This window comes from Apostichopus japonicus, chromosome 17, assembly GCF_037975245.1.
Source record: "Apostichopus japonicus isolate 1M-3 chromosome 17, ASM3797524v1, whole genome shotgun sequence".
NCBI classification, from domain to species: Eukaryota; Metazoa; Echinodermata; class Holothuroidea; order Aspidochirotida; family Stichopodidae; genus Apostichopus; species Apostichopus japonicus.
This window is the reverse complement of record NC_092577.1, coordinates 31,005,836-31,030,228: the sequence shown is the minus strand read 5'-3', so window position 1 is coordinate 31,030,228 and position 24,393 is coordinate 31,005,836. Positions and strand designations below refer to the sequence as shown.

Below are 24,393 nucleotides of genomic sequence, written 5' to 3'. Positions count from 1 at the left end.
TTAAATAGACTTTCACACGTCTGTCATAAGTTCTCTAAAACAGTTTGCCTTCGATGTGGAGAGAGTGTACTAGCAATTTACGTTTGGGTTATCTAACTATTTGAAATCGGAGCATGATTCCTAGTTTTTCTGCAGATATGATCATTCTTCAATGAAAGCACATACTTTTCAAACAAGTCGTTAATTTGGGAGAGTTCTTATTTATATAAAGGACACCTTATATGTCTTACATCTTTGTCGAATTAAATGTTGATGTTAAACTTTGACTTCATACAGCTGTACTGAACTAATTCGGTCCTCGGACACTCTTAGTATTCGACGAATGTTGCGGTTGAGTCCATTAGTGGTGACTTCTAATTTCTGTTCCCTGGGCTTAATTGATTTTACTTTCTCATGGTGATCCGTTCATATAATACCACTGAACTATACATTTGCTTCACTGTCGATATGATTCTTATGCGATACTGTTGGCATTGATATTTATTGTTCGATTCCAAATAAGCAAGAGATTTAATTTCTTCAACAATGGAAACTTTCAAAGGAAGAATTCTGTCCGATGAGTATAACAACAAGTGGAACGGTTCGGGCGTGATAGACATCTATGGCGATTTTTTTGGAGTGCAACTGGCCATAAACCTAACGGGTATCGTCGGTAATATCCTAGTCATAATTTCTCACTTTATGGGTGATTTGTACATGGTGTCAGTGAATGACTTCGTATTAGCCTTAGCTTTCTCGGATTTAATAGCCGCCATTTTACTTTTACCACTCCCCAAATTCGTTGAAATGCCTCAGAACTTTCTTGGTAAGACATATTGCATCCTCGTCTTACAAGACAGTCTTTTTTGGATAGCGATCAAAACATCGGTCTTCCTGATGATGGTGATAGCTTTAGAGAGTGCCGCAGCAGTCAGAAAACCGTTTTTATACAACAAGATATTTTGTAGTAAGAAGTATCGGCTCCTGATAGTGCTGTTGATATGGATGGTATCTACGGCCTCGAATCTCTATCACTTCTTCACCGACAGAGTGACAGATGAAGGAAAATGCGAGGGAATTCACGACAATATGTCGATTAATGGAGATGCCGGGAACAATACGAACACATCTGCAGCAGCCGATGGAAGCCAGGAGGTAATGATATCTTTGTACGTGTACACTGTGACTTACATCATCCCGTTGTTCGTAATGATAATTGCCTACTCGCTTACGGCGATAAGGCTACGTCAAAACATGTTTAAAATGAATCGTCGGAATTCTGTCTTTGCCAGAGCGAGACACCGTGTCATCGGTGTGGTCTTTTGCGATATCATCGTGTTTATTGTTTGTCTTACACCGTCCGAGATTATATTCTTGTTGGATTGTTTTGGAATCAACAGTGATGTCCACTTATTACAGACATTGGATGGATTTCGAGATATCCTGCACAGTGTTTATGTCTGTGCTAATCCCATTATATACACAGTGACTAATCCGCAGTTTAGGTTAATTCTAAGAAGACTATTTAGAAGACCAGTTGACGGGAAAACTAAAAGTACTCATTGGGCCCCAAGTAAACAACCAGAAACGAGTATTAATATGCGTAGCAACAGCACGGAGTAAGGAAAACACAGTTGAAGCAGCCCACCTAGCTATACGCTGAGACAAGTAGTGCCTCATACCCCAACCCGACTACTACGTCAAAACAGCTTATCACTCCACAAATTTGAAGGAAAATCCAGCGCGGTTCTTACATGCAATGTGCGAGCATAAACCCTTGCAGACTGCGAACGCTGTAAGTGTTAGAAGAAATAGACAAGCTCCTTCAGGAAAACTATGAACATTCGAGAGTTTAGAAGCCTTAACAAGCTATAGGACAATAAACATTCGCAATAAAGCAAAGAAATATTTGCCTAGAACGGAATTCGAACCAGTGACCTCTGGATTACAATTTTTCCATTATTCCTTTACTTAAATATAGCTAAAGACATTGTGGGTGTATAGTGGCCCCTTTGCATGCAAACTGTGAACATTGTAAGTGTTTAGGGGCATTAACCAACTTTAACAATTGTGGCTGTTTAGAAGCTCTAGCAATAACAAAAAAAAATTGTGTTTAGTGATCCTAGCAACTATAAACATTGTGAGGGTTTAGAAGCCCTAAAAAAGTATTAACTTTGTGAATGTTTAGAAGATCTAGCAGTCTATTGGCATTTTAAAGGATTTGGAAGCTCCAGAATTCTTTTTTAAGTATTTTGAGTGCGTGGAAGTCTATGAACTAGAAGTGTTTAGAAGTCTTAACAAAACTATAACATTGTGAGTGTTTCGAAGTTTTAGCGAACTATAAACTTTGCGAGTGTTTACAAGCCCCAGCGAACTATAACCTTCAGACTGAAGTTCGAAAGCCCTAGTAACTGAAATGTCCATGCGCATGCGTATTTGGTATAATGAAACGGCTTGTTGTGACTTTTTAACCAGAATTTAAAGTTTTGAAACACCTCAATGTCTGCTTTAAAAAATTTTAAAAGTATCACAGGAAAATAAAAATTGCCCTATACCTTCCATTTTCTATCAATGTCTGAAAGTACAATCTTTTTTTATTATCTCTGATAGGTTCTGTTATTGTTATTATTATTATTGTTATTTGTTATTGTTGTTATGTGTTTATTTTAGTTGTCAATTCAATCAGTTATGTAATATTCGTTTGATTTCTGATAAAAAAGACGAGATTTGCTTTCATAGTACGTTGTAATTATTAAATGTATATAACACAAAACCTACACATTTTGTAAAAACGTTATCTGTCATAAAAAAAAAAGTATCGATACGTGTTGATATGTAAGAACTGTACAATCTGTCCAACCACATGATATCACTTGAAGTTAGCTATATTCATATTAAAGTACTTTTCCTATTGTATATCAAGTACCTCGATTGTAAACTTGTTTGAACTACAACAATTAGTATATCAAGTCAAGTTGTTAATTACGTGACTCATATACGGGCCTAATAAAAAAGTACATATATATTTTGTTACACTTTCGCTTATGATTTTGATGGGATTATTTCTTACACCATGTCAACCTTTAAATATTCTCTCATTTTTTATTTTTGTTTCGTATTATTATCATATGTCATGTATATTTGTTGTTTTACAGTTTGCTTATAAACATACTGGCCTAATTTGATGAAGGAGTAAAATCCCTGTTGTAATCTAGCTAAATTTGGTGACCGGAACGCCCATGCAAGAAAATAGTTAAAACAGAACAGAAATTGAAAATAGTCGTACCATCCACGGTATGAAATTAATCATAAATATTGTACATACAATAAGATAGGTACACAGCTTCCTATATTACTAACGCATTTAACTTTATATGAGTAATGGAAGTTTTTCTTGGAACTGGTCATGTATTGCTACGTACAACAAGCTATCGAAACATGCGTAAAGAATACATTTGAGTACTTTTTCCCGTCACGTCATGATAGTTGGGATTTTTATATTTGCCCTGTATGTTGAAAGTTAGTTTGCTGATCTGCAAATTGTCATGCACTGCTAAAGAAGAAAGTTCTATTCTCTCATTTGTTATATTTTTGCTAAAAAACAACCGGATTTGTTGTTGAAATAGATTGAGATAAACTATAATTTTTTTTCGAATTTATCATCTTCCTTTAGCATTTAATAGCCCTGTATTGGCACCTTTCCTTATTTACATATTATTTAACTTTATCAAGCAGTGTTTTAACTTAATTGGCAGTGGTTGAGAGTTATTATAATATTATTTAGCATATCAACATTGCTTTTCAGCATTCTTTAACATTGATTTCTTTAACATCGATTTCTTTAACATTAACTGCAACATTGTTTAGTTCTACGTGACGTTATATGAACATTACTAACCATTCATCACTACTGTTCACATTGGTTTAACATTGTCTCCGGTTGCTTGTATATGTGTTACGGTATAGTCCAGTCTATTATAAATGGGGTGAACACTAATAGCGTTCAAACTAATAATGGGGACTATTCCATTGCATGTATAGGGTTCGATCAGTGTCTCCAAATTCCTTAGAACTATGAGTACATTACACAACAGGTTACAGTGAACAATGCTCTATTCATCGGAAGAGGTGTGTGTTGGGAGGAGTGGGGAGGGGTGGAGAGGGTAACAAATATCGGTAGGTACCGAAATGACGATGGATAAGAAAGCATTATTAGAAAAAGAAGAAACCAATACGGAATGCCCTCGCGAGAAGCGTGCTTAGTTATTTTACTGTGTACCTTGTTTTTTGAGTTAAATTATGTTTGTATCTCAGCTTTTATGCCACAAAAAAATCGGAAGAGAGAAAGAGAGTCTGGTTCCACCCCCCCCCCCTCTCCCTCCCTATCCGTGGGTCCACGAGGGGGGAATATAATTAAGTGTGAGTGTGTTTTTCTTTATATCTATATATTTCATTAGTTTGTATGTATAGATACAGTTGGTTTATATTGTATATTGTTAGTTAATGTTGTATTATGCCTTGAGGCTATGTGTATCTAATAATAAAAAAAGCTATATATTCCCCTTCGTTAGGCTAGTTTGGCAAGCGCCCTATGCATCATTTTTTTATATCTTTTCTTTATTATTTTTCATTGAATATTTGTCTGTAGTCTTGTTCCTGTATCTCTCTGAAGTTGTACATAATTTACTGATAATAAATGCATGTACGAAAAGCTGCATGGGTGAACATACCCTTACTGAGATCTACAGTTTCATTTCTATATTGTTGAAGCTAAAGAGTAATTAGTATACGGTAGATTAGATACGGTAGATTAGATGCGGTAGATTATAAAACAAAGTTTCCACAGTTTGACCCCTGGTGATTCCATATGACCTTTGCCCTTCACCCAAAAAACAATAGAGATCTTGAACTCAACCTGTTATAACTACATAGTAAATATCAGATTGGGCCAAGCTTCCCTACTTGAGATATCGTGTTAACAAGGTTTCATAATTTGACCTCTAATGACCCGAAATTACATTTGACCCCCCCCCCCCAATAAAAAATAGGCTTCCTCTACTCAATGTGGTACTCCTCCGCACCAAATATTATATTGATCCAAGCGTCTTCTTGAGATATCGTGTTTACAAGCAAGGCGTCACACACACACGCCGCGCGCATCCGCCTGCATGACTGTACAAAGGTTACGATTAACATCGAAACCAAAAACACGTTCCACGTGGTGATTCCCTGTTTTCCAACGCAGTTTATTGATAGATTAAGTATTACATTGTATTTATTATACCTTCATTTGTTCTAGTATATAGAGACAATTTTCACAAGTTGTTTTTGTTTCCTCCGTCTTGATGTTAATTAAAACTAGTTTACTTTCTGAATTAAGGGACAACATTACTGATCTTTCCCAGTCAATATATATATATATATATATATATATATATATATATATATATATATACACGAAGTCACGAACAGAAACCGTAAACATTACCCCAATGCACTCATTCGTGGCAACTATAACTCCATGCGGTAGATTCAATTCTATTAAAAATATCATAACAACCTCCCCCCCCCCCCCCAAATAAAAAAGACAAGAAATAAAACGACTGGTTCTTGGTAGGATTCGAACTTTCGTATCTAAAATTTACGAGGTTTATTTTTTTTTTCTTCAGATCATCAACATTTAATGTATTGGATTGAATTGCAGTCATCTTTTTCTTATTTCGAGTATAGAGTTCAACAAATTTAATATCAACATTGGTCAATTCCGTTCTTTTCCAAATTCTTGGTGTTTAGCCATCCGCAAGCCCTTTTTTGTTCTGGGAAAAAAAAAGAACCCAGTACATTTGTCCAGCATATTGCTTAATTATGTTTTCATGAGCTATTATAAAAATGATATAAATTACAAGTTTTGTGTAGTAAAAATATATATAGGTATTATGTCAACTCCCCAGCAATAAGCGTATAAGTTCTCAAACTGATGCACGCACGATAACCCTTAACAGGTTAACGATTACCCATCCCCACCCCCACCCCTCCCCCACACCCCTCCTCCCTCCGTCCCCAGAATCTCCTTCCCTGCATTGTTATTTCGTAAGCTTTTATAAAACATCCGTCTGGGATGTATATAGAAGCGTCTACGAACATGTCGGCCCGCGGGAACAGTTATGGCAACAGGCGCGCCGGGTTTTTGCGTTCTCCCTATAGTCCATATTTTACCAGCCCACTATATTTCCTCCGCCCCTTAATTCACCGCTAACTAGCTATCCCAATAGCTTCCGTTCAAACTTGTCTGATGACGTAATCACCTATTCTGAAAACCCATACATCGGATTTTGGCTGAAAGCACCAATTCGTAGAATACGTTGTATTTTTACTAAACCGTATTTAAGAAAAATTCAATACCGACAATAATGAGAGAATACAGACTTATCAAGCATTCCGTGTTTGTGTGTGTGTGTGTGTGCAGGTCTGTGTTTTGTTTGTTTTTTTCAATTTCTCCGAGTGAAATGATCCATATGCCCCCGGAGATAACTTGTGATCCTGTTAGCATGATGTCAAAGAGATAAATTACAAAAACCCTCCTCCCTTTTGACAAGCTTTCAAAACTCAGCCTGATCGTGTGCGGTTAGAGAAAATTGACGATGTAAGCAGTTTATAGGGATACAAACCCGAAGAGTGATAACAAGGTTTAAAACCTTGCAGAATATAACTCACCAAAACTCGGGTCCCAACAAGATGGAGTGGAAGCTAGCATACTGGCTCACCGTTTGGCTCTGCTATGTCTTTATATCCAATATAAAGGCTGAAGGTAAATTACACTTTCCTGTGATTGGTATAATTCGAACATGATTTTGATGTATATATTATTAGGGGAACAAAGTATATATTTATTTATGGAGTGTTAGCCCAGTGGTTAACGCCGGTGCCTTTCAATCATAAGGTCCCCGGTTCGAGTCACTCCCAGATTAATGTATGTCGTCCAGTTACAGACTTGTTGACAATTCATAATCATGGACGTTAAATATGAATGTAAGAGACTGACTTCGGTCAGCTTGCGGCTTTGATAAGCCAATGAGGCTTCTTCGCGAGTTCCTGCTTGCAGTAGGATCTAAAATACATACATATTAATGACATCATATATTGCATTTATATAAATAAAACAAATGCCTTTAGTTCAAAGAAATATGTATATGTCAATTAACGCATTAACTGTAAGGTTCTAGTTTTGTATTGTTGCAATTCGTAGCAAGATATGTCTACTTAGAATAACTGAACTTTTCAGAAGGAATAAAAAATCAACAGTTTGTATATCCAGGATCAAGTGTAACTTCCAAGTACCCAACGTAGATAAAGATGGAATTGCAAATGTAAATTGAAGAGCCATGTGCTGAGAAAAGTGGGTTATTGTTGCAATTCCAGTACCAACATTTGAAGAGATGGCTCATTGTTCCAAACTTATATCGAAATATTAAAAAGAAGCTATGGTTCGTTGTTTCAATTCAGTTTCAAAATTGAAGAAAAGATATTCATTATTCCAGTTCTAATATCAAACTTCAAGGAATGTTTCATTGTTCCTCTTTCAATATCAATATTAAAATTAAAAAAACTTGGTTCACTTTTCCAATTCAAACATCAAAGTTAAAACATGTGGTTCATTCATCGATAGTTCCAATTCTAATATTAAACGCCGAAAAATGTTTTCGTTTCATGCAAATTGTACTTTAAAAATTATTTTTGCCATTTACTCTTTTTTACTATACAAGCTAGATCTATTTGACGTATAGTACTCAATTTTGGCAGTTATAATACAAACCTAGTTTATCCTCCGGAAACAAAATTAGGCCTATCATGATTTGTTTCTACGTCAATGCCTATGAACAAAGTGTGTCTCACATGTATATGTTTGCTATCTTGAACTAGTTACTTCCAACAATTATCATATCAAAAGATCTTAAAAGAAGTGTAAATTTTGAGGGAAAATATCCATAATTCGAATAAATTGTATATGCCCAGTTTCATGAACTAAGCCCACTTCTTTAAGACCAACATGGTCAATATTTGTACGTATTAAGTCACATTTTCATACCCAATTTGACAATGTCTGTCTGCATAAATATTCTTCTACCCCTACCCCTCCCCTAAGAAAAAAACTTAGGAAAAATATTTGTGTCTTCTACATTTTGGTACATGTTAAAGAAGGATGTAGAGTAAAGCAAAGTCGTTTACAAATTTCATTTTTTTTTCAAGATTACCCCAATTTGATTGGATATAACCCACAATTTCCAGGAAAGGGTTAATAATGGTTAAACAGACGGGGATGGGGAGGGGCTGTGTAGGGAGTGGGGGATATCTGCAGTCACTGTTGTAAACGACGAAAAATGAATATGCAGTATGGTTGAAATTACATTTCTAAATTCAACCAACAAAAGAAACATGAAGAGGGGGTTAAAAATGGGTTCTCTGGAGTTGAATGAAGAACAAAAAGATGTCAAACCATGACATTTGATGATGTGTTTGAGTAAAGGACCACATAACTAAAAGAAGGTGAATAATAGTTGATATAATCGAAAGATAAAGTCACACTAGGGACCTCTTTCTTTAGATTTGGATTTGAAACCAACGAACAATTGGCAGAAGGCATAACAGAACATGGTATCGCATTTTACTAAGCTAAACAAAATATGTCTGGAGGCGGTCTAAAATAACAGAACATGCTATAGCATAATGACTGTTTTGGCGTTCCATAAATGTTTGTATCCGGGGTCACGATTGCTCAGTTTTTATCACAACATCATGAGAGTGATAAATACGTGGAGGTGTCTGTCATATATATGCCAGCCTGACAACGACGTATTTTATGACTACTAAAATATACTCGAAATTATGAGGAAAAAAAAATCTAATCATATTTTTACCAAAATCTCTCTTGTATTCAAGGAGATTTGTTTACACAGAAAGGCTTTGTAGCCAATAGAATATCATAAACAAAATTTAAGGAGTACGTGGTTTAGTTTGAGGTTATGGTGTACGACCTACCACCCCGCGTCGTTTATCAAAAAGAGAATGCGGGGAAGATGTTGGTGTTATCTTCTTTTAAAGAACCCTTTATATGTTATTATTATCTTAGAATTTCTTTTCACTTTAGTCACAGACAGAGTTCGTGGCCTGGTACTTCAAGCTCCAGTGTATCTTTCAATGAAGTTACTTGTGTGATAAAGTTAGGAATTCGCATGTAGTTTATAAAGAACTGTACAAATATGGACTTTCTCAAACCACTATGAATAAACAAACACTTCATTTTGTGATTACGGTGACTGACTCAAATATATTGAAGCTTACAAGGGACATCGCATTGAAAGATCTCGTCTAACTTTTTAAAGAGGTGCACAACAAAACCACACGGTGATATTACAAATATCTGAAATGATTTGTGCGTCCCCTTTATGTTTCCATGAAATTGTTGCTGGGTTACTTGTTTTGCCATAGCAAACAATATTATACAATGGAGAAACAGCTGTGATGTTTAATGTCATAGAATAGTCATGATAGTTATGGAACGCCGAGATAGCCACCACATATGATGATCATGTAAGAGGTTTTGAGAATGGTACTAATAGTGTACTATGATGTACTAAATACAAGCAATTTTTCACGATCATGTACTAAACTCACATGACTATCTATCGAAACTCCTCATCATCATCATCATCATCATCATCATCATCATCATCATCATCATCATCATCATCATCATCATCATCATCATCATCATCATCATCATCATCATCATCATCATCATCATCATCATCATCATCATCATCATCATCATCATCATCATCATCATCATCATCATCATCATCATCATCATCATCACCACCACCACCACCACCACAACCACAACACTACCACCACCACCACCACCAACGTCGTCGTCGTCCGACAACATTATTCAATGCCGACATTCCAATATATAGTACTATAAATATTGAAACAAGTGAGCGTTAAATCGTGGTACGTACGCTTGCCCAAACATTTTGCTCTGAATACCGGTACTTGATAAGTTGGCGAATGGTTTAAATTTATTTTTTCCCTTGGTTTATAGACTTTACAACCAACGCGATTACTATCACTTTGTCAAACAGTCTCAACATAGACTTGGCAAGAGGTCGAGAATTTCGCTTTGGATTCGCGGCAAAAGTAGTTAAATCAGAAACCGACAAGAAAATTTCAGGTAAGCACTTCATCCAAATAAAGTGTATGAATAGATCCGTGACACCGACGTCTGAGAGAGATTGCCACCACCCATACCCCTCCCCTCCCCCTCCCGAGGGGTGGTGGTTCTGCAGGTATGCATCAGACCACTGTTCAGTGGTGTTGAAATTGCAGGTTGCAGAGGCACCGCACCCACGTGGAATGAAAAATGTAGAAAACTATTGATTCCCCCTGCGACAAAAATGATGCTGAAAATCATTGATGGGTAATCCCTTTGGGATTGGGACGGTTTGCGCAGTGAAGTTTTGTTACTAGTAATCTACGAATTAGAAATAAATATATGTTTGTTTCATGCTTTACAGTTGCTGTTCTTTCTTCTTATTTTTTAAGGCCTCAATCTTGTATTTATATTTTACTTTTTAATAAAAACCTACGTGCTTTGACTTACTACTTTTGTTAATTCGCTGCCAATATTACAGGGTCAAATCTTTGGAAGGTCAGTGGTTGGTTTGGATCGTCAGAAGATGGATCTGGCAACGCCATTGGTTTTGTCGATCAATTGTTGACCTCCGGACAATCAGGAAATCCGTATAAAAAGGCAGCACGGCTTACCATCAACGGAATATTGTACACGTTGCCACCGATGCGTGCACGTTGTAGTGACATGACTTACTTCTGTGTTCAGTTTGGAACCACAGATTCTCCCCAAGTTGCGTCTGGGGGGAACTTGGAAGTTTTTGGTAACCCAGACGACTCTGTGTTGACCAAGTGTGTAGAGACTCCACAGTGCACTGGTGAGTTGCTTCTTCTGCGCGATAGCTGGGCTCAGGTCCATATTCAGGGCCAAGCCAGGCGCAATATGGCGCCGTGCCCCATCCACCGCCTTTTTTCCAGACTACCTCTCCTCTCCCCATTCTGAGTCACCCCCATATGAAACAAAAACTTCGCAAGCTAAAGGACACGAGTGTTGAGGCCTCCTCCTTAAATTGTTGGTACCCTCCAACTGATCAGAATTCCTAGCTGTGAGTCTGGGTAGGCTTAAGTTCTGTTAACTGTAGTATGTCTTAAAAGGGACAACGGATTATACATTTATGTACATGAGTTTATTTATGCATCATTGCCATTCATGGGCCTACTGATTATCAGATGAACCTGACAACAATGAAACTTTGATCACTCGAATCACAACTCGTATGAAATGACACATATAAGTTCTTAGCAACAACCCCCCAATGTAGATATGAATTCTAGCTTACGCTTGAATCTTCCTAATATAGAAAAAATTACCGGTACTTTTGATTTGAATCTCGCCATAATTTGAAAGAGCGATATCCCATTTTTCTTTGCTAAGACAAGACGTGAACTTACGCCATTCCAGCCATCATATCGCATAACATATATCGCACTGACATGTAAGACATGCACGACGTCCTTTAGGGGGATTGTCACTTGTAGATGGTTCTTCGACCATCTTACCAATGACGTAATAATTGTTTTTGCTTTTTTCCCACCTCTACCAGAGAATACAGACATATGCATCGAAGATGGCACAATTTACGACGTTGGTGCTAGTTGGAAACCCCATCCTTGCAGGGAGTGCACTTGCACAGCGGGAGGTACAAGTTGTCAGGTGGAGGAATGTCAACCGACCTGTGGTGTCGATTACCAGATATTCACCACTGGGGTATGTTGCCCAGCATGTCCGACTTCATGTCAAGTAGATGGAACCTCATATGACATTGGTGCTTCTTGGCAGGTTGACGTATGTACAAGATGTACATGTTCAGAGAGCGGAGAATCAAATTGCATAATAGACCAATGTTCTCCCACGTCATGTCCCGGAGGTCGGCAGCCAATAACTCGTTCCGGTTTCTGTTGTCCAGCGTGTCCGCTTGGTTCGTAACAATCATTTCAGTTATCTATTAGTGGTAAGGCTAGACCTACGTCAAAATGCCTTTAACGTACAGTATGCAAAAAGGGATGTACACCTCTTTCATTTGCATCAGGTTTAGAATGATGACAAGGACGTCGTAGTCCATTTTGGGGGTTCGGTGCTTGTCTTTTACGACTATGCTTCTTTTTTAACATTTAGGCCTATTCAAATGAAGAATGCCTATTATTATTAGTCGATGAAGATTGTTTTATTTCATCTTTAAAGTTTTTCAACGTCCCATGGAGAAGGGTCGTCTACCGAATTTGGTGGTTACTTAACTTGGCGTATATACTTCTTATTGACTATGATTCTTATGTATAGGACAAAACTCTGTATTTATTAGCGGCTCGCATGAAACATTTTAATACAGACGAGTAGAATAGAAAGGAAACAGCGATCGAGCTATGTATATCATGTTGGGAGTAGGTGGTATTGGTCTTTTGTTGGAAAGACTTAACTATTATGCAGCCAAGATTGTTCGACCATTGGGTGTTAATTGCTGTGTCTGTGGGTCGCCGAAAGTGAAAAGGAAAGATGAAGCAGGGTAGAGAATTTGGAAAGATGTGGAGGTGTCAGTCTGGGAATTACATAACAATGTATTTAAAATAATACATTCCATTGTACTACAAACAAAAGACAAATACTGGTTTTTAAGTATGGATACCTTCTGTACCACTCCCACGCATTCAAGCAGGATGTGGGGATAATAGAGCCCTTGTAGATATACGTTTTACCAGTCACAAATATGAAAATACATATTTGTGTAAAATATTCATGTTAAGTGAATGAGTTAATACTAGTTCCACAAGTTTTTATCTTCGATAGAATGTGATGACGACGGAACCCTTTACCTTCACTTCGAGGAGTGGAAGCAAGATGCTTGTACATCCTGCCAATGTTTTGACGGTACTATCCAATGTGACGTAGAGACGTGTTCGCCATTACAATGTGACGTAAGCGCCCAGATACAAGGTGCAGATGACTGCTGCGCGGAATGTGCCTTAGGTAAATCATTCTTACAAATTTCATATAAGAACCATTACTGTCTTAAAAGGAAGACACAGATCATACTTAACTCGATTTTATGGGAGGAAAAGAAAGTGTTGTAAATCGTTTTTTTTTTCTTCTTTAGTCTGATCAATTGTCAATGAAGCATTTGATGGTGGGAAGTCCGAAAATCTAAATTAACACGACCTTTCTAATTTGTAAATTGCTTCACATGAGTAAATATCATGTCATGAATACATTGGTACAATCCTAATTCAATGAGAATTAGATAATTTGTCACGTGATTCATTGCGGGTGTTTTTCTAATGGTTAAATGGTAAATGGTTCGAGTCGGAAAAAAAAAAACTTATGTAGTTCGATGATATATACTAATGTACAGATCTCGAATTAGAATCCACATGAACAAAAGTGTCTTCTCGACCTGTCACCAAAACAATTGTGACACTGAAATTAGATACATGACGTGATCACAAGGTCATTGGTCCTCCCGATGGACAAGGAGACTGGGGGCTAAGAGTCTATCACTTTGCTGATATAACGCTTGGTTTTAGGTGCAAAGAGTCTATATTTTGTGATTTTTCTTACAATGTATAGCTTCCATTGAATTTAATCTTGATAATGCACAAGACAAACTCTTGTCATGGTTGTTGCAATATCAGGATAAAGAGTTTAGAGGGATGTATTCGGCAAACGAATGATACTGAGTGAAGATGTAAACCGTGGTTTACATTTCATTGGTACATCTCCGAGTGCGATTTAAATGGTACAATGCAATTTCTTTCATGTTAGTCGTTGTTGCTTTCATTTCATTCAGAATGTGTGGATAGGAACTCATTTTACCCACATGGGGCTTCGTGGAGTCCAGATGTTTGCACCAATTGTACCTGTTACAATGGTACTTCCGCTTGTGGTATACAGTATTGCGAGAGCACACTCTGTCCTGCCGAGCAGGTAGTTACGCGATACGGGGAGTGCTGTCCTGCCTGTGCGAAAGGTAGGTGTTCTTTCACTAATAATAATAATAATGATGGCGATGGCGATGGCGATGGCGATGGCGATGGCGATGGCGATGGCGATGGCGATGGCGATGGCGATGGCGATGGCGATGGCGATGGCGATGGCGATGGCGATGGCGATGGCGATGGCGATGGCGATGGCGATGGCGATGGCGATGGCGATGGCGATGGCGATGGCGATGGCGATGGCGATGGCGATGGCGATGATTGTATTGTACTAGTGTTATTATTGAAAGTGTTGCGGCGTGATGCGCTGTAATGTGATGTGATGTTGCTGCGCGGAGATATTTGATAATATGTGATTTTATAGCATAGCATTACATTACGTAGCGTTAAATAGCATAATATAGAATAACCTACATAAAACAACACAGCAAAAACACGATCTGATTAAAAACTGTATACCGTATTCAGTATATCGCTAGAATATAATGTTAATGATACCATTATTTAATAAACTCTACAATAAATCGCTAGAATAGAATGCTAATGAAACCCATTATTCAATAATGAGGCATTTCTGCAGAGGGTGTTAAATCTTGTCGGAAAAGGAATGACTTTTTGTAAGAGCGGCGTGTGGACTCATTGAACAGAGTGCAACAATTTGGACGACATAATTAGGGTAGTTACCAGGGAAAAAGTGAAGAAGAAGTGGTTCGCATGATGCACATACCCCCTCTATACTTAAGTGATCAATTCTTCCTTCCAACCTTCCATCAATTCGTCGATCCATTCTTCCATCCATCCATCCATCAACCGGCCACCTGCCCACCAATCCAACCATCCATCCATTTTGCCATCCATCCACCGGCCACCTGCTTACCAATCCAAGCAGCCATCATTCTTCCAACCACTCATGCATCCATCAATCCATCCTTACATCAACTACCCATACAACCCATCCGCATCTATCCGCCAACCCTTTCAAGGATCGTCGATCCATATATGGACTATTTCTCCCTCAACCTAACTCTTCTCACCTCAACTCCCACCCACCAATCTTTCCCACCACCCCCCCCCCCCTCCCCTCCCCTCCCCCTCCCCAACCATGCATTAACCCGTTCACGCCATCCCAAGGATATATTTTAACATATTCTAAGAAGTACTTGCATTGATACTCTTCTACCGTCATGAAAAATGGACAGAACACCTTAATTAAGTTGCTTGAAATTTTCGATTCCGAAAATCTTTAACATCTATTAAAATTGATTACTACCTCTGATGAAAATCCTTTTTGAAACTTTATTTTGTTTCTACATAATCTGAGACATTGAATGGTACTCCACAAACTGAGACGCAACGCAACTCACAATATTTGATATTTATCAAATCAAGAACTACCGAGTTGGAAAGCCAATCATTTATTCCAAAACCGCATCATATTTAATTTACTTCTTATGTTTTTGTTAATTTTAGAGAAATCTAATATAACAAAAGTATTCATTATAACGAATTTTCTGACTCATTTACAAAGGATTCCCTGCAATGACTTTTAAATTTTAAAACAACATTACCGGATATGGCATGTGTTATAGGTATTAAAGATATACCCTGTGTTTCAAAGAAACGGTATAAACCTTATCTGGTGATTGATGCAAATGCGAGCGTTTTGGTGATAAAAAAGTGTGAAGTCGAAATTAATCACCATCGACCACCTGTCACTATAGTATTGAAGTATGCTGTTGGTCGGGCATAACTGAATATTAGCAGAAAACCAATGAGAGCGATTAAAAAAAAACAGGAAAAGAATGACGAAATAATTGAATAGTAATAACCTGTTTTCGCTATGAATTCATATAGAGTATAGAATATATTTTTCTCTCTTGATGATTACGATATAAGTGTCTACATAATGCTTAGTTTTAATTCGTTCGTTTTAATTGATTATACTTTGAGACTTTTACTTTTATTTCATTTGAATTGATTTCCTCTGGCTTCCTGTATATACAACACGTACGGTATGTTTACATCTGCTAAGTTTCGGTTGCTGTAATCCACATTGTATAGGCTATATGGACATATCTCGTAGCACGCGGACATTATGGTTTATCAGAACCGCATCATACCATAGTCGACATTTTGGCGTTCCATAACTTACAAGTAATTCTCTTCTATGCACTAATAAGCCAGAGAGACCTCCTGATATGTGACACGCCCGTTACAAGTATTAGAAGGTATGAAGTTTGTCATAGCATGACCCTTCAGACTATAGACTGACAGAAGGAAAAAGAATAATAAGTTAGTTATATGAAAATGCAAGCCTGTCAGCCGCTGTTGATCTTTCAGAATATTAAATAGCCTATGGTTTGAAAATGGCCAATGAGAGGTTGCTTTAAAATATATTGAAAAAGGCCGTTTTCTTGAGGCATATTCAAGAACGCTGGCCCGAATTTGTGGTATCGCGCATGCACAGAGTATTTCGATCTTGTCGGGAAAGTTCGATGTGTTTTAGTGGATTGCCCTAAAAATCAAATTCACATGCCTTGCTGACCCTCGAAGTTTGCACCTCCCCACTTCCACCCCCCCCCACCAGTCCCCATGATCCCCCTGTCAAATTGAACCATGTTTTGCTGCTTCTCAGTGAAAGCCTAAGGTACGAATAACTATATACGAGTTACTTGTCCGTAGTACGTATACGTACATACATACGTACTTATACAGTATACGTACAACGTACGTGTAGTTCGTGTTATGAAAAGTCTACTCATTCCTATAATCTCCTGCCAACTGATCGGTTTGAGTTTTTTTACTTATATGGTCTTGAATTTCATATTCTTCTTGCAGGTTGCTCATATGACGGTCAAGAGTACGACCACCTCGACCGTTGGTCAAGTAACCCATGTTCGTCATGTCGATGTTCCGACGGTATCATTGAATGCATTGGCTCAACCTGTGATACGCCTCTCTGTGGTGAATACAGTAATGTGGTGGTATTGGAAGGCGAATGTTGTCCAAGTTGTTCCGAAGGTACTGCATATTCGCTTTGTGTTCCTTTTTTTATAAGCTAGCTACGGTGACCTTTAAATTTATTTTATGCTATTTTATTTTTCCCTTTTTTAATCAATTTAGCACATAATTCTGGTATTTAATAGAATTGAAATAAAAATTTTGAATAATAATAATAATAGTAATAAAAAAGGCACAGTTAAAGAGAGAGAGACTGTTCTTTAAAATGTAAAAGAAGAAGAGAAAGGGCTGGGGGTTTTAAGTTTGCTTCTTCCAATGTGAGGGCGTGGTGGCTAATTGGTGGCCATATGGCTTAGGCCTCAGACTCGTGATCCAAGGATTGCTGGTTCGATTCCTGCCTAGGTCATTACGTTGTGTCATTGGGCAAGATGCTTTGTTTCACTTGCCTCTCTCCACCCAGGGGTTAAATGGGTACCTGTGAGGTAACTTGTCATTGGGCGCAGTATATAACTGCTGCCGACTGGAGGGATTGTCTCTGGGACAGGTTATCATTGACCAGGGGTAATAGCTGTAAAGCACTTTGAGACCTATAGCTGGTATAAAGCGCTATATAAAAAGCAAATATTATTATTATTATTATTATTATTCCCCTTCTTCTTTTACCTTTTGTTGCTTCTTCATCAAAACCGCATTTATTTGAAGTTATTTAAACAAATTATGACCATTGATAAATTAATGAATTAAATGACAGATTAATTTCTAAAAAAAAACAATGGACGTCAAAAAGTTGAGTAATCTGGAGGAGAAAAAAAAAACTGATCTTCTTTCTTTTTTTCAGGTCCACCTTTGACAGTGAGATCTACTATGGTAAAGATTAAATTTGACAAGAACACAAAGTTGAGACTCGGTCGTAAACGCTCGAAGCTGAGGTTCACACCGATAGTCAACTTTGAAAATGTGAACAAAGCAGTAACAGGTAATCGACACATGCATGGTTGTGCAGTGTAACTTCGCCGTTGCTTTATACGTGTGAACATTTTCTGCATAGCAGATGAAGCTCCTATAGTAATATCACATATTAGTTTTCTTAGTGTGTTGTGATCAGGGAAGTAAGCATATACACTTCTTCCCCTCGACCCCCCCCCCCCCGCACCATTTATTCTGGGCACATAAATACTTCACCTCTCCCCCATACATACACAACCACACACTGGCGAAAAGAATATTACAAATAATCGTAGTGTACAGTACGCGTATGCGGGTACAACGTAAGTAATCGAAAATTATATAAAATTGTTTCACACGTTGCAGACTATAGCAACAGTTTGCAAACAGCGTGATATCCTCCAACTATACCGACACTCCTCAAATGGGAGGGGCTCGCCACTCCCCTGGACGAAAAACACACCTTAGCCTAAAACTGGGATTTTTGCACGTGACAGTGACATAGACTTTATTTTTACTCAGCTGTGACTGTAGTCTGACTGTGGTACCATTTATATTAGTGTTGAATTATAGTAGACAATACATTTACACATACACACATACGCAAATTGCTGTGTTACAAGTCAGACGTATACTAGTCATCACAAAAACAACAAACAATCTGTACAGGGGCTGGATTTGATGTGTGAACGTGGGGGTCAAATGTGGGGAAGGGGAAGGGTGAGAATAGGTCGGAAACCCCTAGATGTAATATGGTACAATGGTTATAGGTCATTTCATGAGTACTATAGTTGTGTATTAGAAATGTAAATTATGCTATCTGCATAAAAGTGTTGCCAGATTTATAAAGCGACATTAAAAAAAAGTAACAAATGGATTTAAACAAGAACCGTCACAATGGGTCGATCTTTTTTTATAGCCTGTGTAATGACATTATATATAACTATAAAGGTATCGTAGAATTCTCAGTATTGCTGTGACATAACCGACCAAATTACCTACCGCATTGGATACAAAATGCCAACACAAGGTCTGGGGAAATGTGGGGTCATTGCCCCCATCCCGCCCCCCCCCTCCCGTAAACCAGCCTATGTCTCTGTGTAATAATTGACACGTTCGAAATGTTAAAAATGATTCACTTAATTTCGTGACGGGAAGTCGTTGAAAGAGCTTGTACCGTCCGTTAACCGAAATGTTCTTAATGTCACGATTGTTACAAGTCATTACGTTTTGAATTTAAAGTTTGAGTTGTACAACTCCACACAAAGAGCATTACATATTACAGGATTGCCTTTAGTCATATATTATTCTGTACAGGATGACAACCCGTACTGCAACATTGTATGAAAATGTCATATACACCCTAACAACTATATACCTACGGCTGCATAGATCAAATTTTCAAGGCCAATTTAATGACAGAATATTTCAAAGAAACGAACCGTTTGCTTTCGTTTATACTATAAACTCTTCTGTAATGTATATCTTCGTCAAGATAAAAAAAAAAAAAACATTTTAAACAGATTGTGAAGACAAACTGAAAGTCATTGACACTATTCACCAGGGTTGTCGTGTCAGCAGTTTTACTTTGTAATATAAGGTCACTGTGACGATGTCATGGTTGCATAACAAAAAGGTATTCTTTTCGTTTGCTATACGAGAGAACAGAGAAGAGAAAAATCAAAATCAAAATTAATACAAAAGGGAAAACGGTCTAGATTGGAGGAAAATGGGGGAGGGAGGGAGGGAGGGAGGGGCAGGAGGGAGGGGGCAGGAGGGAGGGACGGGCAGGAGGGAGGGAGGGAGGGAGGGAGGGAGGGAGGGAGGGAGGGAGGGAGGGAGGGAGGGAGGGAGGGAGGGAGGGAGGGAGGGAGGGAGGGAGGGAGGGAGGGAGGGGCAGGAGGGAGGGGGCAGGAGGGAGGGACGGGCAGGAGGGAGGGAGGGAGGGAGGGAGGGAGGGAGGGAGGGAGGGAGGGAGGGAGGGAGGGAGGGAGGGAGGGAGGGAGGGAGGGAGGGAGGGAGGGAGGGAGGGAGGGAGGGAGGGAGGGAGGGAGGGAGGGAGGGAGGGAGGGAGGGAGGGAGGGAGGGAGGGAGGGAGGGAGGGAGGGAGGGAGGGAGGGAGGGAGGGAGGGAGGGAGGGAGGGAGGGAGGGAGGGAGGGAGGGAGGGAGGGAGGGAGAGAGGGGGAGGGAGGGGAAGGAGGGGAGAGAGGGAGGGAGGGAGGGGGAGGGAGGGGAGGGAGGAGGAGGGAGTGGGGATATTGACGTCATTACAATGAGAAGGACAAGAACATGCCAGATAAAACCTATTAATGAGACCAGCAGGAACAACAAACTAATAGTATATAAGAGACATGACAACTTGAACTTATGAAAATAATAATGAACATCGTAAGACAGGAAATACGGATTTGACTACAGGAGGAGTAAGAACAAACGAAAGAAAGAAGGAATCAAAAATAAGCGCAAGATAAGACATGAGACAATATAAGACGGGACAACGTCGTCAAGAGACAGCAAAAAGACTGGGAAAGACATCATAAAAGTATACCAAGAACCAAACAGACAGAGTTAACTTGGCCATTACGAAAAGGGCAAAAGATAACTGGTTAAAGGGAGTGAAGATTCTGGCACAAAGAAACGTCTGATGCCGGTAATCTGACCTAGTTTCGAATGAGGTGTTACAGAAGTGTTCGACACCACCATCGATCCCAGAAAATACACACACACAGCTTGCTACTGTCGGTAATTACAAACTAGTGTACAGTCAATACATGCAGCTACGGTCAATACCCACAACACGGTGTACATAGCAGCGATGGACATCTCAGCAGGGAGTTGTTATGGAACTCCCTGATCTCATCTCCAGATAAAAAGATAACAAGGTATCTCGTTTCATTACTGTCTGCATTTTGTAGCGACAAGAAGAAAACATCACTTGCAAGCAACGGAAAGTTAACTTTTTTTTTCAGAGGGCGGCACGCGGTTTGGGGCGAGTCTTCAATGCCTTTAAGAGAGACACAATGTGACTGGAAAAGTAGCAAGAACCAAAACAGACAAAGCAATTGCAAAGACACTCAATATAGGAAAGGGACAAAACGAATCTGGTCAAAAGAGACAGGACAAAAGTGGAAAAGACTTTTAAAGACAGCGCGCATGACGAGGACACAATAAACGATGAAGACATTAGATGTTACAACAACCGAAAGAAGAAAAACCAAAATATGAAAAATAGACTGCGCGGTGAAATCCGATATATCGCACATGTGGAAATGTATATATTACAAAGTGAGCCAATGTAATCTACAAAGATCAATTTTGTTCATTCATTATTGTTAATTTATTTAATTTTCTTTCTTCTTTTTTATCGCAGGGACCAATCTATGGGACATGACGATTTGGTTGAGCTCAGACGAGGAAGGGAACTCACAGCTGGCGGCTGTCTATAATATCATGTCGGACAAACAATCTAGTACTGATCTCACACCGAACCAAAGACTAAACTTTGGGCCAACATTGGTCAATTTTAAGATTAAGAATCCTAAATGTAAGAAATTGAAATATGTTTGTATCAGATTCGGTTTGAGCGACAACGTTCTCGCTGATGGGGTATCCTTGTTCCTGGATCCGGGTTCTGTTGTACAGAGCTGCACCCCCGTACCGACCTGTAGGGACATTAAAAAATGAATGCGGGGGAAAACACAAGCCTTATTTTTATTTTTTATCGTGTAAAGTACCTTAATATTCTAATGATTTGCTTGATTTAAAAAAGTTAGGTGACAGTATAATTGTGTTTAGCTAGTAAATCATATTAGGGTTTTCAAGCGAAACAGTCGATAAATGTTTATGGTCATTTCCGATGGAAATTATGATTCTTAAATTCAGCTCATAGATGAGAAAGCTGTATACCATTACCTAGTAATAGGTACTTTACAACCCTGTAGTAAGAGTACAGCACTTTGAGTACAAGCACAGTTCCTCTTGATATGTATTCGAGTACTAGGCTCTAAGACCTTCAAACGCGCGCTTCCTAACTGAAAAATATAACGACTGTCGCGTATTCATAATGCATGCTATGAGCGATTCGTTCCTGTGATTGCGCCAGCCTCTATTGTGAAGCGTATGTAGAAAGGGGAGGTAAATATAACAGCCGTAGCATTTTCATATTTCTATGTAGGGAGACTCATTCTCGTCCCTGCGCAGACTCAGCAGAGTCTAGTGGCTATACTAGGAAGTATATGTTTATACGCCATCTGTGTCATTGGTCTGGAGTAGTGAAAAATTGTAAAAAGTTGCTTGAAGTGTCCTATTGCAGTGCTTTATGTATGTCGACTTAACTTCATAGATTATGGGAAAGAGTAGCGGAAGTAATGGCTAGAACGGGATTCGAAGCAGCGCGCTCTATCGACTGAACTAACCATCCGTAATTAGTTAGTGGCGATCCCTATCGTAGCCATTACTTTGCTGGAGTCACCAGTCAAAAGCCACATTACTTTGTACACCGAATAACCAGAGATCAAGCCCTAGTCTCTTCATTCGATAAAATCCAGAAAGCGGGAGGCAAAGGACTTTGAGAGAAATTCTGCTTCTTATGTATAACCAAGAGGTCACTATAGTTTCGAATCCCCTTATAAGCCATAATATTGTTGCTGCTCTTCAAAATGTCTTTGTAAGTTTACAGTTATTCATTTACTTATATAAGTATACATTCAACCTTATCACAATTGCTTTTGACTATATAATTTTTTTTTTATCATATACTTAATGGGTTAATAACAGTATTGATGTTCTTTACGATGTTGCAATCTATACGTGCTTAAACTCAAGAGGAAAATGAATTTTAAAAAATCCCCGTTAAGTTCCTGAAACTGAGTCAATGGACAAGGTTACTTATATATTGCTGTTGCTTCTATATACACTCGTTGCTTTTTTGCTGTCTGTTGCTTTATAATAAACTACGTTTCTATTTGTACTCGTTTTACTATAACAACATGCTTGCTCATCTGTATGTTAACCATGCACAGTTACAGTAGGAGTCATGGAAATGTTTTGTTATTTCCATGACTTCATGTAATGTTAACTATTTAGTAATAGCGGTAGTTATTCTGAATTCATTCTCTTTGCATGTGTTATTTTGCTTTTACTTTTATCACAAGTGTCTGCTTTGATTAACCAATACATTTCCTTCAATGAAACATACACACATAGGCCTACTCACGCACGCACCCACACAGCGAACTTTTTTTTTTTTTTTTAATATGTATGGGAATCCGCAAATAAAGAGGGAGCCCTTTCTGTTGATGACATTCTGTTGTTCAGTGTAACACTGTTGTAAGTCATCTAATAACTGTTAGGGGTGTTATGCAATCCTATAAAAGTGAACACACTTGCCTTTCATGCTCATTCAACAGGACAAATTTTAGTAGCAACCACATTTCTAGAAAATGGCATACCCCGTTGTTTTGTGTGTGTGGGGGGGGGGGGGAGAGAGGGAGGGATTTGCACAAACTTATTTGAGTCGTCTCACCTTGAATAATTGGTGACTGGTGCCATGACCAGAAACAGCACCTCTGAACGATTACTGCAGGAACTACCTATTTGGTTACAGACGGAAAGACACTCATTTGAAGAAAATGAATATTGCATTCCCCCTACACCCCCCCCCCACCACCCAGGGCAAAGTTGCTTAGTTTTTCTGGTTGTGATGTCTTTGCCCAAAGAAAGGAACGGAAAGCTAGATTTCTGAAGGTGAAGAAGTGATGACCATTTATTATCTGAAATTCCGAATGCATTCTGTTCTTTTACTTGTAAGGTACATCATGTACATTATTTGTCCATGTATATATATTCATAAATCTGATGTATTTAACACTGATTTTTGCAAAACAAATACTTAATGAGCAGGCCAGGGGGTACTGAAGCTTCCAAAAACTGGGGGAGGGGGCACAACATCAGAGGGGCACTTTCTCATTCCACAACCACTAGTTATGCTATAAACCGATACACACCGGCCATGTCACTTAAATATATATGATGTGTTAGTATGCTATTAATACTATTATGGTGCACGTGACTCTATCAACCTACATCTGTACTTCTGTCCATCCATAATTTAGAACTTTACAAAAAAAAATGTTCCTGTGTTCATTCCTTGAACAAAAGTTTTTAGCAACCTCGGTTAAATCCTTAGCATGTACAGACCAAAAAGAAATAATGAAATAAAATATTAAAATTAACAAAGACTTAAGATATCCAAACGACAGTTCTTCATCAAATGGGGCACATTCTATTTGCCAGAGGGCACATTTGCTATTTTGGAAAAAAAAGTGGGGGCACGTGCCCCCAGTGCCCCCCGGCTCCTACCCCCTGGAGCAGGCCTACATTCCCCATCTGCA

General features: G+C 38.7%; 2 protein-coding genes across 2 annotated transcripts; both read left to right on the top strand.

Annotated features, from left to right (window-relative positions):
• Positions 1-4,714, top strand: LOC139984799 (allatostatin-A receptor-like). Its single transcript, XM_071998856.1, has one exon. It carries the CDS (start codon positions 526-528, stop codon positions 1,600-1,602), a length of 1,077 nt encoding a protein of 358 aa, XP_071854957.1. The 5' UTR covers positions 1-525; the 3' UTR covers positions 1,603-4,714.
• A 1,871-nt stretch (positions 4,715-6,585) lies between these two features.
• Positions 6,586-23,304, top strand: LOC139984424 (von Willebrand factor C and EGF domain-containing protein-like). The gene is made up of 9 exons (XM_071998336.1): positions 6,586-6,787; positions 10,082-10,210; positions 10,671-10,985; positions 11,712-12,086; positions 12,950-13,129; positions 13,947-14,126; positions 16,933-17,115; positions 17,894-18,031; positions 21,372-23,304. The coding sequence occupies exons 1-9, from the start codon at positions 6,715-6,717 to the stop codon at positions 21,683-21,685; spliced, it is 1,887 nt and encodes a 628-aa protein (XP_071854437.1). The 5' UTR covers positions 6,586-6,714; the 3' UTR covers positions 21,686-23,304.
• Positions 23,305-24,393: the final 1,089 nt, after the last annotated feature.